The 15,775-nt window shown below is 48.0% G+C and overlaps 1 protein-coding gene across 2 annotated transcripts in view; it reads right to left on the reverse strand.

Moving 5' to 3' along the window:
• LOC115173533 (poliovirus receptor homolog) overlaps positions 1-15,775 on the reverse strand; it is an 82,697-nt gene that overhangs the window by 42,573 nt on the left and 24,349 nt on the right. For both annotated transcript variants that reach the window (XM_029731713.1, XM_029731711.1), the window contains exons 2-6: positions 9,636-9,745; positions 9,100-9,343; positions 8,494-8,793; positions 7,911-8,028; positions 7,094-7,242 (exon numbers count right to left, since the gene is read on the reverse strand). In XM_029731713.1, the coding sequence (XP_029587573.1) occupies positions 7,094-7,242; positions 7,911-8,028; positions 8,494-8,793; positions 9,100-9,343; positions 9,636-9,745 (921 nt within the window). The remainder of the gene's footprint in view (positions 1-7,093; positions 7,243-7,910; positions 8,029-8,493; positions 8,794-9,099; positions 9,344-9,635; positions 9,746-15,775) is intronic.

Below are 15,775 nucleotides of genomic sequence, written 5' to 3' on the forward strand. Positions count from 1 at the left end.
ACTGGGATTGATTCCTCCCCTTTAGTTGCAGTTATTGTTTTTGCAGCCCCCCGTTGCCCATGTCTACGGTCTTAGTACGGTTGGTGTGAGCCAAGTTTGAGCCGGTCCACTCTTGTTTCGGTAGAGAAACAAAAATGAGGAACACATTTTGTGACCCATGATGGGACGAATCACGGGTCTGAGATTTTGACCGAGGCGCGTACATCGGGCACAACAACGCAGAGATGAGAGACAGGGAAAGGGAAGTGAAAGGTCACTATAGAAGTGGTAATTACTAGCACACTGTGGTCATGCATGATGGAATTGAAAAATGGAACACGTCGACATAGTGCTCTGTCCCCCCCCCGCCCCAATCGGTCAGTTAGTTTAACCCCGGGCTATGAGCGCTCCCCCACTGTAAACCAGAAACCAGTCCAATGGAGGAACTAAACTCAGAGCCACATGAGGTTATAAGAGGCAGAAACCCGCCTGCAGTTTGATCCATTCCAAAAACCTGACCCCATACAGGGCAGCTTGGAATGCCCTGCCAGGGAGATGCAAGGCCCTGATGTCTCGGGAGGTGAAAACATCAAAGCCACAGCACAGGGAGAAACAGGACAGGGGTAGTTGGGAGTCAGGACTAAATCAACCAGAAAGGGGTAATAAATGTCAAAAATGATCACAGCGAGCTTATATCACCGCCTATATTACTGTCACTCATATAGATTAGGGGGAAGGAGCACAACAGCCGACCTGAACCATCTTTTCCAGATTCAGCCAATCACAACTTAGCGAACAGGAAGAGATTGTCAGAACAGGAAAAAAAATCAGGGAAAATAACATGGATCTGGAATGGATGTTGAAGATAATGAGTACGATTTCAGGTTCTTGCTGTACAGTACATATGTATAGAACTGTAAATATCCAATAATATTTATAAGGTTGACGTACTCAAGGCACTTAACGAGAGGGAATGTACGGAGTTGGGCTGCCAGTGCGAACTCTGTCAGTGGGGGGTAAGAGCACCTTCTCAACCTCTGCATGCACGTTCACCTCAAATCTTCCGTCCCGTCTCCCCCTCCCCTGAAAATCTCCAGTGTTTCCATGACAATCTCAAATCATTTCAATTTCAAGTAGTCTAGTCTGAAGCGACCGAGGCCTTTCTTCAAATCACCCCAAATCCCTCCCTCTCTTTCCGTTTTGGATGCAGACAAAAACGATCACACACACACACACACACACGTCTTTTTTTACTCCTCAGTTTTCCTCAGTTCTCTACAGCCCATTTAATCCCCCTCTCTCTCTCTCCTGAGACGCGGAAGTTTCTAAACAATTGATTTCGGAGAACGCCGGGCAGATGTGCTTAAACTAACACACAGAGCTCTCCCTCACACACACACACACACACACACATAACTTAATTGCGGTGCTCGCTCATCCCCCTAGAGGTGAGAAACACTAGGAGGCATCCCTCACCCCGGTGACATCCCCACCCTTAAGTCACTCTGCTTCCTCATTCACCACCGCCTTCTTCCCAGCTGCAGTCTCTATGCAGCAGTAACACCGTATTCACACAGTCGGCAAGCACTCTTAAGTGGCCTTGCTGGCGGCTGTGAGGATGTGTCGACAGCCCACAACAAGGCGGGGGTGGACTAGCGTAGCGCCGAGGGCGCCCCTCCCAGTCTGACACGCCACCACAACAACGTAGGCTAGGAGTTAATGAAAAGAAACGACTGCATTGCATGATCGTAAAATAAAAACACATCCCGGAAAGCAGATGGGTGAATCTGGATCGGGTATTGATTTTCAGTGTTGGTGTCTGGCGGTATGTGGCTAGATGTAAACGGACCGCATTTCATAGCTGCAAAAGGATAAACATCTTGTTAATGGCTATACTCTGCATACTGGATAACAGAAACTTTGAGAGGTCACTCAACAAATATTATTGGGTTACCGTCTAAACACGTCTGATGGTTTAGCTTACAACACATTATTTAGACGCCAACGCTACAGTACCCGAGGCACACAACAGACACATTTGTTAGCGCCCGCTTGTCTTAAGGCTCAATAGATTCGTAACACGAATTTCTATTCTTAGATGAAGGACTCGGATTCTCAATCAGTTCTGCGACTACTGTACCAAGACCGCATTATACACAGACACATGTATTTTGAGACCAATTTTAAAAGTTGGACAAATCCTGCTGCGATGATTGAATCCAGACCTTGGCTGTTGATAGAGATCAACAAACCGACACACGGTGAATAGCAATGCTGCAATCTACCTCAAAATGAGTTATTCTGTGTTTCCATGAGTCATTCATGAGGGGAAGCTGAAGGGACAGAGAACAGGAAAGAGAGAAAGAGAGAGAGAGAGAGAGAGAGGTGTGTGGTTCCAGCTTCATTCTTCCAGAACAGAGCGAGGAGGCCCAAAAGCTAGGGTAGAGGGGGGAAAAGCAATCCCAGTACTAGTCCTGAAGGATTCAGGGCACTCGGTCTTGCATTGACTACCCATTGATTAATGATGGGGGATTATTGAGCCAGATAGTGATCTGATGTGCCATAGAGCTAACCCTCTGGCTAATTGAAAGGTAGCTTCATGACCCTGGAGGATTACAGAGCTATGCTCCTGCCTGAGGCTATGCAGATAGTGCAGCCTGTTTCTGCTGGGTCAGGCCAGAGGGCAGTTGCATTTACAAGCCTGAGAAAAATGAGGGAAATGACAAAGCGCCAGACACAAAATGGCAGGGTGCGAGCGGTTAATGCAACGGCAAAGCGTTCGGGCTTAGACTTTATCATTCAAATTGAAATGCAGCCGCTCACAGGCAAGGCAATCATTGCCCTTTGCTTGGGTCTGTTAGACGCCTGGCAGTGGAATGACAAATCAGGCATATCATTCCGTCGCTCTTTGACGTCAAACGGCTAAGGCAGAGCGGGATTGGAATTGGGGGGGGGGGGGGGGGGGGGGGGGGGTCTCTCCTGAGAAAGTATGGCTCCTACTGCTGGTAGGATTGGTGGAGAACCTGACCACCAGAATAAAATTTTAAATGTGGCCCAAGTTCAGTGAAGGAAGCACAAGGTGGTTGCTGACATTTGAATGAAAGTCAAACAAATTCTTCCTGACTAGTAAGTAATGAACCACCCATTTCTATCAGAAATATTTAGGAGATATAGAGTGCATTCAGTAAGTATTCAGACCCCTTGACCTTTTCCACATTTTGATACATTACAGCCTTATACTAAAATGGATTAAATTAAATGTTTTTTCATCATCAATCTACACAGAATATCCCATAATGACAAACAGCTTTTTAGAAACGTTGGCAAATTTATAAATAAATAACAGAATTACCTTATTTACACAAATATTCAGAACCGTTGCTATGAGACTCGAAATTGAGCTCAGGTGCATCCTGTCTCCATTGATCATCCTTGAGATGTTTGTACAACTTGATTGGAGTACACCTGTGGTAAATTCAACTGATTGGACATGACTTTGAAAGGCACACACATCTATATAAAGGTCCCACAGTGGACAGTGCATGTCAAAGCAAAAACCAAGCCATGAGGTCGAAGGAATTGTCCGTAGAACTCCGAGACAGGATTGTGTTGAGGCACAGATCTGGGGAAGGGTACCACAACATTTCTGCAGCATTGAAGGTTCCCAAGAACACAGTGTCCTCCATCATTCTTAAATGGAAGAAGTTTGGAATCACCAAAACTCTTCCTAGAGCTGGCTGCCTGGCCAAACTGAGCAAATCGGGGAAAAGAGCTTTGGTCAGGGAGGTTACCAAGAACTCGATGGACTCTGACAGAGTTTCAGAGTTCCTCTGTGGAGATGGGAGAACCTTCCAGAAAGACAACCACCCCTGCAGCACTCTACCAATTAGGCCTTCATGGTAGAGTGGCCAGACGGAAGCCACTCCTCAGTAAAAGGCACATGACAGCCCGCTTGGTGTTTGCAAAAGGCACCTAAAGACACCGACCACGAGAAACAAGTTTCTCTGGTCTGATGAAACCAAGATTGAACTCTTTGGCCTTAATGCCAAGCGTCCCATCTGGAGAAAACCTGGCACCATCCCTACGGTGAAGCATGATGGAAGCATCATGCTGTGGGGATGTTTTTCAGCGGCAGGGACTGGGAGACTAGTCAGGATCGAGGGAAAGATGAATGGAGCAAAGTACAGAGAGATCCTTGATGAAAACCTGCTCCAGAGCGCTCAGGACCTCAGACTGCGGTGAAGGTTCACGGCCCAACAGGACAATGACCCTAAGTACACAGTCAAGACAATGCAGGAAGTGGAGGAAGTCTCTGAATGTCCCTGAACCCGATCGAACATCTCTGGAAAGACATGAAAATAGCTGTGTAGCGACGCTCCCCATCCAACCTGACAGAGCTTAAGAAGATCTGCAGAGAAGAATGGGAGAAACTCCCCAAATACAGGGTTTAAATTGACCAACCTTGGACATCAGCACTCCACCAGACTGGGTTAGCATGCAGAGCTTAAAGGGATAGTATGAAATTTTGGCAACTAAGCCTTTTTTCTACTTACTCAGAGTCATATGAACTGAATGAGCATGTTCTGGTAGACTTCTAGTTATTGCGCTAATGCTAATTAGAGACATAAAAATGGCATCCATGAGTTCATCTGACTCTGGGTAGGTAGGCTCCCTGTGGCTGAGTTGGTAGAGCATGGTGTTTGCAACGCCAGCATGGTGTGTGCAACGCCAGGGTTGTGGGTTCGATTCCCACGGGGGGCCAGTACAAAAAAAAAAGTATGAAATGTATGAAAATGTATGCCTTCACTACTGTAAGTCGCTCTGGATAAGCGCGTCTGCTAAATGACTAAAACGGAAAAAATGTAGAAAAGGGGCTTTTCCTCAAAATCTCACACTGTCCTTTTAAGCTCTGCAAGCTAACCCAGTCTGGTGGTGCTAATGTCCAAGGTTTGTCAATTTTGCTAGTTCTTTGGGGTTAGTTCTTTGTAACACGCCTCTTCAGGCCACGGGCAAGGTTACTGGGTCACATTGGACTAGCACTGCAAACTACCTCCAGTACATCTAGTATCATTGGAGGCAAATGGGCAGATGTTCATGGTAGATATTCTCTAACTTGTTTATTTGTACCTTCCCGCCAGGCTCTCCATTGGGCAGGCTTAGCCTCTCTCTGGGCAACACGGGACAGTCTCTGATAAACCACCATGGCCAGGTGCCTGCCTCTCTCCTTATCTCCCTCACAGAGATGAAACCTCACGGTCTGGCAGTTCTCACTACACCCCCTTAACATGGCCTGAGGTGGGAAACAAACATCTGATAAATGGAGATGGATTAAATCTGCTCAATGGAGATGGATTAATCAAGATGTGACAATCAATTAAAGAGGAACTTCCAGTGGCCTGCAGCCATTCCAGCCCTGAGGACAAAACCAGAACTAAGGCTACAATACAGTAGGTTACTAGCACCGGGTTTATGTCAGCAGCCATTTCAGTGCCAGCATTTCCTCTCAGCTAGATTAGTTTATTATTCTTTCCCTGTGGAGGAAAGTGTGTGTATGTCCAGAGGATGGCTTGCCTGAGGCAGTAGAGGAAGTAATGTGTGTGTGTACGCGCTGGTCCCTTCAGAAGTGTTCCAGTGTACAGTGAAAATGTACAGAGCCAGCTGGACAGCCCACAAAGGGGGGGGGGGGGGGCTAGAGACAAGGGGTCGCGAACCCCCGCCAGGCCTTTGAAAGTCTAGCAGGAGTCATCTAAGAGTTCTATGGAATTTTCTGTTATTGTTTTTCCCCTCTCTGCCGCTCTCTCTACGCGGACAGATCCAGCTGGCACCTTGTCGACACTAACACGCCATCTCTGGCACGTGCCTGCTGAGCAAGTGTCGAGCGAGAGACCGGCGCATTTTCCTCTCCTGTCAGCAGAACTCAGTTCTGTATTTTACTCAGAGGTCGTGGGTCACGTGACCGAGCACTCCTTTTTAAAATGTAGAGGAGAAACTTCATCTTCTACTTTTGTGCTCGGCACCTCCGTCAACCCTCGTTACAATCACAATCTCAAAGGGGTGTTACGAAAGCCACCCCAGACAAATAGAGCTTGGCGCTTTCATCTGAAGTTAAAGGGAACAGAGGGGGCTTTTAAAATGGTTTCAGGAGTGAAAATTAAGGAAGCTGATTGTGTTTGTACTACAATTGGTTTCATTTACAAGAAGAAAAAAAAAATCTCTGGCACCATCGCTTGGGATGAAACTGGAGGTTGGACCAGATTCTCTCAAGTACTTGCAAAGATGTGGTGCTGGTGGGAGTGCCAGCCAACCCTAATACAGTGGTCACAAGGCAACGCTGCTAGCCAGAGCTTACTTCTTCCCCACCTCCCACACGTTTCAGCGCCTACAAAGCACCTTTGAGAACAAAGGGAGACAATTCAAAACCTCTGAAAGGATTCCCACGGATTCTAAATGTAGCTTTCACGTCGTCTTTGGTGAGAACAAGTGCTAACTGCGCTGGCTCCACTGATCCAAAGGCAGAACCCGTTTTGACCAGGCAGAATCCAAATGTAACAAAGCGTAACTGACATCTTGCAAACCATAACTGACGCCCAAGTCAAGGCTAGCCAATGTAAGGCTGTTTTGTGTTCATTGGATCAATGTGTGAAAGCAAGAGAGTAGAAACCGCAGCATATCCGAATACAGGAAAAATCTGTTGAAAGTGCATGCAGAGGAAGAGCGGACTCTTATTTTGAAGGGGGGGGGGAGAAGAGATCCAGATCTACACTAAGGATGTTAGTGGGGAGAAAAGAAAACCCGGCAAACTGGCTCACACCAACTGGTTTCCCGCATGAATAGAAGAACCCTTCCAAGAACCCCTAAAAGCCAAACCTTCACCCCCTTTTACCTGCCCAGCAGACGACAGAGTTAGCTGTGAGAGAACGTTGGTCTCTGACAGTGTAAATGATGGACAAGACCACTGTGTAGCTCTGATCCCAGTGTGTGCATGTGTGTGTGCGTCCACAAAATGTCCGCACCTGTGTTCGCTCGTGAGCTGGAATGTGTGCGTCAGTGTGTGTACGTAAGACTAAGTAAGAGTACGCAGGCGGCTGTCACGTGCTCAGTGGGCTTGACTCACCGATGACCGCCGTGGTGACCTGGTACTTGCTCACTCCCAGCCGGTTCTTCACCTCGCAGACAAAGGTGGTGTTCACAGCCTCGTCCACCTTTCGCACGATCAGCTTGTTGGCGCTGATCTGTACTGTGTCAGGCATCCGACCGGACATGCTGTGTGTGTGTGTGTGTGTGTGTGTGTGTGGGATGGAGAGAGGGAGCAGGGGTGAGAGAAGGAGGGAGGACAGAGATAAACAACTTGGAAGAAGCACAGCCTTGTGACGAGTTCCTATCTGGTTCCATATTCAAGACCTTAACTGGAGGAGCAGGCTATAACAATCTAACCGCCGTCTGTCTATCACCGCCAGACGAAATTAAGACCATGTGGATAATCAACAAGAGAAAAACAAATTAAATATGGTTTTTCTTTTCCGTATAACCGATGCAGAGATACTTGTGTCCCCCATTAAGAGACGGAGGCAAGCTGCTGGGACCCAGAGGACGGACAATATTGGTGCTCTAGCAGATCAGATTGGAATTGCTAATTGATTGTTTTTGGCTGACTGACTCCTTCTGTTGTCTGGGACAGATCGGGGAGACGCTGTCTAAAGTCGTTCTCCCATCTCAGGGTAAATTAAGACCAAAACGGGGAGGGATACTCCTAAAGTCTGGGACAGACATGAGATGGGCAATCCGTGACTCTGGGACCGCAATGGGAGGGATACTCCAAACATCTGGGACTGTCATGGATACTCCAATCCAAAAACCTGGGACTGCAATTGGGGGGACGGGTGGGGGGGTACTCCAAAGATCAGGGGCCAGCTATGGGAAGATTAACTCACGCTGTCCAAGTGACGTTGGTGGGGGCAGGGTTGCCAGTGGCCTGGCAGGTCAGGACAGCGTCGGTCCGGCCAATGTACCAGTTGTTATCATAGCCCACTATGGACACAGTCGGGGGATCTGAGAAAGAAGGGGAGAGAAACAGAGAGAGTAGAGAGAAAGAGAGAGTAGAGAGAGGTGTTACTGTGAATTGGAGCGACCAAGTGAACACTGATTGCTTACTGGGGTGCAGGAGTGGGAGAAGCTTCAACACAGAGGTTCTCACAGCGAGAGTTGACCTATAAAGCATCACTGAAACTGAAAACTACCGCCGGAGGATTGCAGAGATATGACTAGGGACCGATGACTCACGCTAAGTAAAAACAAACACAGGGAAGTCCCAAAATGCTTCAGAAATGGAGGTGGTGAACCACGCTTGTGAGATAACTAACCCAACGTTGTCTGAGACCTAATGGAAATATTCTGTGCTTTCCTCCCCCCCCCCCGGTTGAATAAGACGGTTATTCAAACATTTGTTATTGGAGTAATGCCTAGGCTTCGGTTCAGAGGGTTAACAACCTTGTGGTCTGGGTTCGAAACACTTACACTCAACGGACAGCTTCATAGGGAAGATCTGCGGCTTGTCCTGAGTGCGCTGGCTGATCATGCAGGTGACCTCCTTGCCGTTGTCCTCGGGCGTGGGCACCAGCAGGTACTCGCCCATCACCGTCACCGTGCCGTCCAGCCCTTTTTTGGAAGTGGTGTTTTCGGTGCCACCGACTTCTCCCATCCACTTGATGGTGGCTGCTGGCTTGCCGTCGGCCGCCTCACACTTGGCCACGACCACTGGTTTACCGCTTGTGCTGGCTTGGACGATAACAGGAAATGCAGAATTCTTGGGTTTCGCTGAAAGAGAGACGGTAAGCGAATGCATGAGTGAGTTTGTTGTTGTGCATATACAGGAAGTGTGGTCCCTCCTAGAGTCTAATAAAAAGACAGCAGTGCAAGAGAAAGGCAGCAGAGATTCAGCTGGCGAGGGTGAAAAGTGAGGCGATCGATGTGGAGGCTTAACAAGGTGGGTGCATTGGAACTGATGCGTTTCGTGACACCGCATTCATTTGAGGACACTATTAGTCATCGCACCGGTGCCCTCTCTTAGCCGAGAGCAATTAGGGCGCAGACTGAAAGAAAACAAAAACACCAGCTGCTCACCAAGTATGACCAGATTGGTGGTGCCTTGCTCATTGCCGCTGGGGTAAGTGGCATACTCGCAGGTGTAACGCCCGGCGTCGGCCATCTTGAGGCTGGTGATGGTAATGGAGGGGTTTGTCAAGGTGCCTTGGATGAAGCGGACACGCCCGTTGAAGGGAGATTCGGGGAAGCTCTCGCCGTATGTGGGGTGAAAGACGGCAATGTTGTCCCTCTGGCCCTCCGTGGGCTCCCATATCCACGACACCTGCGTCCAAGAGGAATGACAAGGAATTAAGAGGGTTGCAGGAAGGCAGTCTGTGCACATAGTCTTATCCACATGTCCAGTCGCTTTCATGAAATAGCATAAAGAACACCACCCCTGACACAATGTCAATGCAGCGACCGTTCGACCACAACGGTTGCTACATTAAAACTCCGGAGAACATCTTTACAGTACTGTCCTTCCTTTTCAAAGAAATCGGAGGGCAATATGTATCGTTCCCTGCGTCAAGGCTGACGTGCACAGCAGGCTCTCTCATCGCGTGTTGTCTGGTTACCTGTGTGAGCTTGGTGTTTCCTCCGTCGACAAACTGACAGCGCAGGTCGACCGACTCGGTGGGGTACGCCTCCACCTCTGGCACCACCTTCACCCGCTGACACGAAGCAGCTGTGGATGGAGAGAGAAAGAGCGAGTGAGAAACAAACACATATCAGCCTCTCAGATTCTGCCTGTGGCTCATGCGTACAGAACCCCCTCTATAACCCCTACAACTCATACTAATGCTGAGTGTAGTGATTGAGAAGTGCTCTGCCATTGAAGCAGAATTCTCCCCTGCAGGGAGACAATAGGGCCGGGGCTGTCAAAAGCAGCAAATCAGCCGTTCTCACATCCCCTCCTCCCCAAAACGACATATTAAATCACTGGGATCAAAATAGACCATCTAGTTTAAGGACATTATTCTGTGGGTAAAGCTCTCTCCGCCGCAGGTGTAACTACCAAATGGGCCATAATGCTGAAAGAGAAAGAAGCACTTATCACAACAGAATGAGCCTATTATTTACAAGTATCGAAATGGAAGGCTCCGACTCATCCCTCCCATCCTGTCTATGATTTCCAGTAAACTGATTTCCTTGTATGCCAGCGTTTTAGATAAACGAGATATGACTATAGTGAAACTTAAAAAAGGTACATTCAGAGGTGACGCTGCATGCAGGAAGTAAACACAAAGCAGGTCAATTTCCGCAACAACTAAGAGCGTTAAAGCGCGAGCCTAAACTTCTCCGCCGTGTTGGTCCCGTAGCAGCGTGGAGCGCCCCCCGTGCACATGCGCGGACACACCGTGTGACTGTGTGAGAGCAAAGTCTTGCATCTGCGGTGCGGTTTGTTGCGACGTCATCTCGCCGAGTATGCTTTTTTAACCGTGCTCCGCAGTGCTGTGCATGACAGATCCGAGGAGCACAGCCTTGAACCGGTGCCTACTGTAGGCTAAATTGACATGAATAAAAGGCGACAGATTAAGATCTCTTACGTCTTTCGTTCAAAGCACTTCAGTGTGAGCTTTGAGCCGGCAAGCACAGAAGGAGGAGTTCCTTTGAAAAACAATGACTTCCAGCATCAACAGAAAACAGGTATTAGATCCGAGTGAGCGCACCGTCGAGAAATCAGCTCGACGGTATCACAAAGGAGAGCTGTGCTTCAGCTCAATACGGGCTGACATAGACATATGTTGGAGAACAGCAGAGGAAAACCCACAAAATTATGCTGCACATTAACCATAATATCATGGATTTTTTTCATTTTCTTCCCCCCATTCTATAGTCATGTGACACTTATCAAGGCTACTCCTTTCATGTAGACATTTTTAAATAAAAAAAAAAGATTCTTTCATCAGTCAGGAATCATTAGGGATCATTAGCATCACTAAGCAAACGGGAGTGAGCAATTGTCACAGGGCTCATTATAATACACGCAGAGCCAACCTCAATGTGCATCTTCCGGCTTGTAAGCAGCAGTGAACGGGAGAGAAAACATAATTAACACCTCAGCCATAAAAAAATCTGTGTCAATTACACATTTCAATGCATATACTTTTCCCCTGCTGCCTGGTTGGCCAAAACGCTGACCTCGTACGTACGGTGTTTTTGATTTGTTTCCCCAACTTCATCGACAGCAGTTTTGGGCCACAGTGAATGTGGGAAGAGGAAAAAGCGGTCGAAATATTAGAGGAAGCTTTACGACCTGGAGTCTGGGTCGTTTAAAAAGTGGGGTCGGTTCCTGTACGTGGAGCACCCTTGATAAACACTCCCGAACTAGCTAAATCAAATCCAATTTTACTCGTCACACGCTTCGTCAACAACAGGTGTAGACTAACAGTGAAATGCTTACTTGCGGGTCCTTCCCAACAATGCAGGGTTGGTCAGCAGCACGTAAAAACGGCTGCTTTCCACTGCAGCGGGTAGTCAAGCGCAAAGGTGTAATTACCGATATTTCTGCCTGAATGATGTAAAAGAGGCAAGTAACGGGATAAGGGGGGGGGGGGGGGGGGGGGAGAAGGTACACAAGCGCCGTCTCATTTCAGGCTGGATTGGAGACAGAAGAACAGGTACAGGTGCTGGCCGAGTTGTGAGGCAGCCAAAATGAAGAGAGAGAGAGAATGAGGGAGGGAAAGAAAGCGAGAGAGAAGGAGAGGGGAAGATGGGGAGGGAGAGAGATGGGGAGTACAAAGAGACAGACACACACACACACAGAGAGAGAGAGAGCCAAGGCCCGCAGAGGCAGTACTCGAGAGGAGGGTGGAGAGCACAGGAACAGAGAAACTACAGAGGGAGCTGGAAGAATTGTATGTGGGCACTCTGTTCTTTCTTTTACACCAAAATAGAAAGAGAATCGAGTGCTGCTGTGTACTTCAGCCCAGAATGTGTCCAACGTGAAATGAGTCTAAAGCAAAAGGCACTTTCCCCACCCGCCACTCTTTATGTGACCCCTGCAATGAGCGTTGGCGCAGTGATGACATCGCTGCCATATTAAAGCAGACCTCCGGTGTGCCGGCCCATTCGTCTCCCTCCTCCCTCCCACATCTGAATCCATTAGCTCTGCAGGTACACTGATCACAGCCAAAATGGCCATACTAGAGGATTAGGCTCTGGCAGCTAGGGTCATACCTTCCTCTCCCCCTGTCCTTACCCTCTCACTCTCCCCACCCCGCTCACTTATACAAACACACACATACATACATACATAAGGCAAACCGTAATACAGGCAGAGCAAACTCAGTAAACACACATCATGCAGAGACAAAGACACATACAACCTCACAAAAGGACACAGAGAGAGAGACACACACACACAGAGGGACACACACACACACACAGAGTGCCTCCAGCTGTTTCCCCTCACTCTCCTGTCGATCTGACAGACACTAAGCAGACTGATCCTCTCAACACTGGCTGTCACCGACTGCCGGCTAGCTCTTTCGCTCTCCACTGCACTCTTTTCCTCTCCCCCCCCACTCTTCATCTCAAGGTCAAAGCAGTGCTCCCTTCCATCTTCTCTGTACTCCCCAATCCTTTTGTCCCTATCTTTCTCATCTCTACCATTTTGCTCCGTGTCAGTGCGCCTTTCCATCTACCTCCCTTCCACTTTTCACTCCCAGGGTCTCAAGTCGGCTCTCTTTACATCCAATGTCCTATCACGTCATTCATTCGCTCTTAAGCTTGTAGTCTCCGACTCACTTTTTTCCCCCCCTCTCTCTCTCTCTCTCTGTGCTGTTCTCCTACCCCTCTGTGCTGTCTTTGTACAGGGAGGATGGTAATATGTGGAGTGTGCGCGCGCACGCTACGGTGCATTGGGAAAGTATTCAGACCCCTTGACTTTTTCCAAATTTTCTTACGTTACAGCCTTATCCTAAAATGGATTAAAGAGAACAAAAAATGGTCATCATTCTACACACAATACCCCATAATGACAAAGTGAAAACAGGTTTAAGACATTTTTGCAAATGTATTCAACATAAAAAAAATATATATATTATTTCGATAATTATTCAGACCCTTTTGATATGAGACACGAAATTGAGCTCTGGGGCATCCTGTCTCCATTGATCATGCTTGAGACATTTCTACAACTTGATTGGAGTCCACCTGTGGTAAATACAATTGATTGGACATGATTTGCAAAGGCACACACCTGTCTATATAAGGTCCCACAGTTGACAGTGCATGTCAGAGCAAAAACCAAGCCATGATGTTGAAAGAATTGTCCGTAGAACTCTGAGACAGGATTGTGTCGAGGCACAGATCTGGGGAAGGATACCAAAAACTGTCTGCAGTATTGAAGGTCCCCAAGAACACAGTGGCCTCCATCATTCTTAAATGGAAGAAGTTTGGAACCACCAAGACTCTTCCTAGAGCTGGCAGCCCGGCCAAACTGAGCAATCGGGGGAGAAAGGCCAAGAACCTGATGGTCACTCTGACAGACCTCCATAGTTCCTCTGTGATGGGAGAACCTTCCAGAAAGACAACCACCTCTGCAGCACTCCACCAATCAGGCTTTTATGGTAGAGTGGCCAGACGGAAGCCACTCCTCAGTAAAAGGCACATGACAGCCCGCTTTAAGTTTGCCAAAAGGCACCTAAAGGACTCTCAGACCATGAGAAACAAGATTCTCTGGTCTGATGAAAACAAGATTGAACTCTTTGGCCTGAATGCCAAGAGTCACGTCTGGAGGAAACCTGACACTATCCCTACGGTGAAGCATGGTGGTGGCAGCAACATGTGGATGTTTTTCAGCAGCAGGGACTGGTAGTCAGGATCGAGGGAAAGATGAACGAAGCAAAGTACAGAGAGATCCTGCTCTAGAGCATTCAGGACCTCAGCCTGGGGCGAAGGTCCACCTTCCAACAGTACAACAACCCTAGCCACACAGCCAAGACAACGCAGGAGTGGCTTCAGGACAAGTCTCTGAATGTCCTTGAGTGGCCCATCCAGAGCCCGGACTTAAACCCGATCGAACATCTCTGGAGAGACCTGAAAATAGCTGTGCAGCGACGCTCCCCATCCAACCTGACAGAGCTTGAGAGAATCTGCAGAGAAGAATGGGAGAAACTCCCCAAATACAGGTGTGCCAAGCTTGTAGCGTCATACCCAAGAAGACTTGGGGCTGTAATCGCTGCCAAAGGTGCTTCAACAAAGTACTGAGTAAAGGGTCTGAATACTTACGGAAATGTGATTTCTGTTTTGTTTATGAATTTGCAAGAATTTCTAAAAACCTGTTTTTGCTTTGTCATTATGGGGTATTGTGTGCAGATTGATGAGGGGGGGAAAAAACAATTTAATCCATTTTAGAATAAGGCTGTAACGTAACAAAATGTCGAGGGGTCTGAATACTTTCCGAATGCACTGTATGTAAAAAGAGACAATGTGAGAACAAAGAGAGTTTGTGCGAGAGAGGGAGAAAAAAAATATTTTGTATCTGTGTAAAACGAAAGGAACAAGAACTGGTGTGTGTGTGTGTGTAGAGGACTAGCGATTGCAAGATCTGCATAACATAGAATGTGATTCACTCCGAGTGAACCCTCCTCCCATAGGACCCGGGGTGGTTCTGTAGCCATGCATCACGTCTGTGGAATGGCTCTCCAGCCCCACGGCTACAGCTCTACAGCCCAGCCCTTCTATGATAAATGTATGTGGGCCTCAGCACTCACAAACCTGCTAACATACCCCCCCAAACACAGTTATCCACACAGCCCATCTGTACACACAGAAAATAAAAGAAGCTATTCATTTGGCTACAGACGCACGCTCCTAAAACATGCATGAATGAGGCTGTGGGTGCCACAGTATGTACATGCTCGTCTTCATACTTCTATATACAATTATTTAATCATTCCTCTTCACAAAAGCCCCAACACAGCCCCGCAGCATTCCGAATAGTTAATAATTCATCCGCCTGGTTAAGAGCGAGTTCTCCCTTCTTATTAAATTATTGACAAGCAACATCTACACTGCACCTGACCCAGGGGGGGAGAGGAAGAGGATGTGGGAGGAATGAGATGAGGAAGAGGGTGGTGGAGTTGGATCGGGGAGTAACGCTGCGTCGTCCCCCCCATTGTTTCGAAGCCTTGTCGATGCCTTGTTGCCATGGACTCCACTGCTTCTGTCACGAGGGCCGCAATATTCATTTGAGAGCCATTAAAGTCGGTCGCTTGTGTGTCGGCACACAGCACTGGAAGTTAATGACTGAATGGAACAGGAAGCGCAGAGTGAACGTCAGCTGACGGGAGAACAGCACTTAAGACGAATGGAGCCCAGGTGCACACCGTTGCAACCCAGTGAATTTGACAAGCCGTTTTGACGCACGTCAACAATCGTCCCTAATAAGAGCGGCCAACTACAAGCCAGACCCCCCCCCCCCCCCCCCCGCCCATGTAAATGTCTTTGATAGAGGAGCTCTGTTGAAAGAACGGACGTCACACCTTCCTTGGAACAAATATGAAAGGGAAAAGATATGTAGGAGCTGGAGAAAGTGGAAGGGAAAAGTCCTTTGTGGACAATGGACATTGTTTGGACAATGCCTCTATTCCGTAGTGGGGTAAACCCAGCTTTTCCTCCCGTTACCGCATGTCAAAGCCATAAAGAAAAGCCACACCGCCACAATTACAGGGCGCCCTCTTCGGTTCTTTTGCCAGAAATCCCAGAC

Source organism: Salmo trutta, chromosome 34 (assembly GCF_901001165.1).
Source record: "Salmo trutta chromosome 34, fSalTru1.1, whole genome shotgun sequence".
Classification (NCBI taxonomy): Eukaryota; Metazoa; Chordata; class Actinopteri; order Salmoniformes; family Salmonidae; genus Salmo; species Salmo trutta.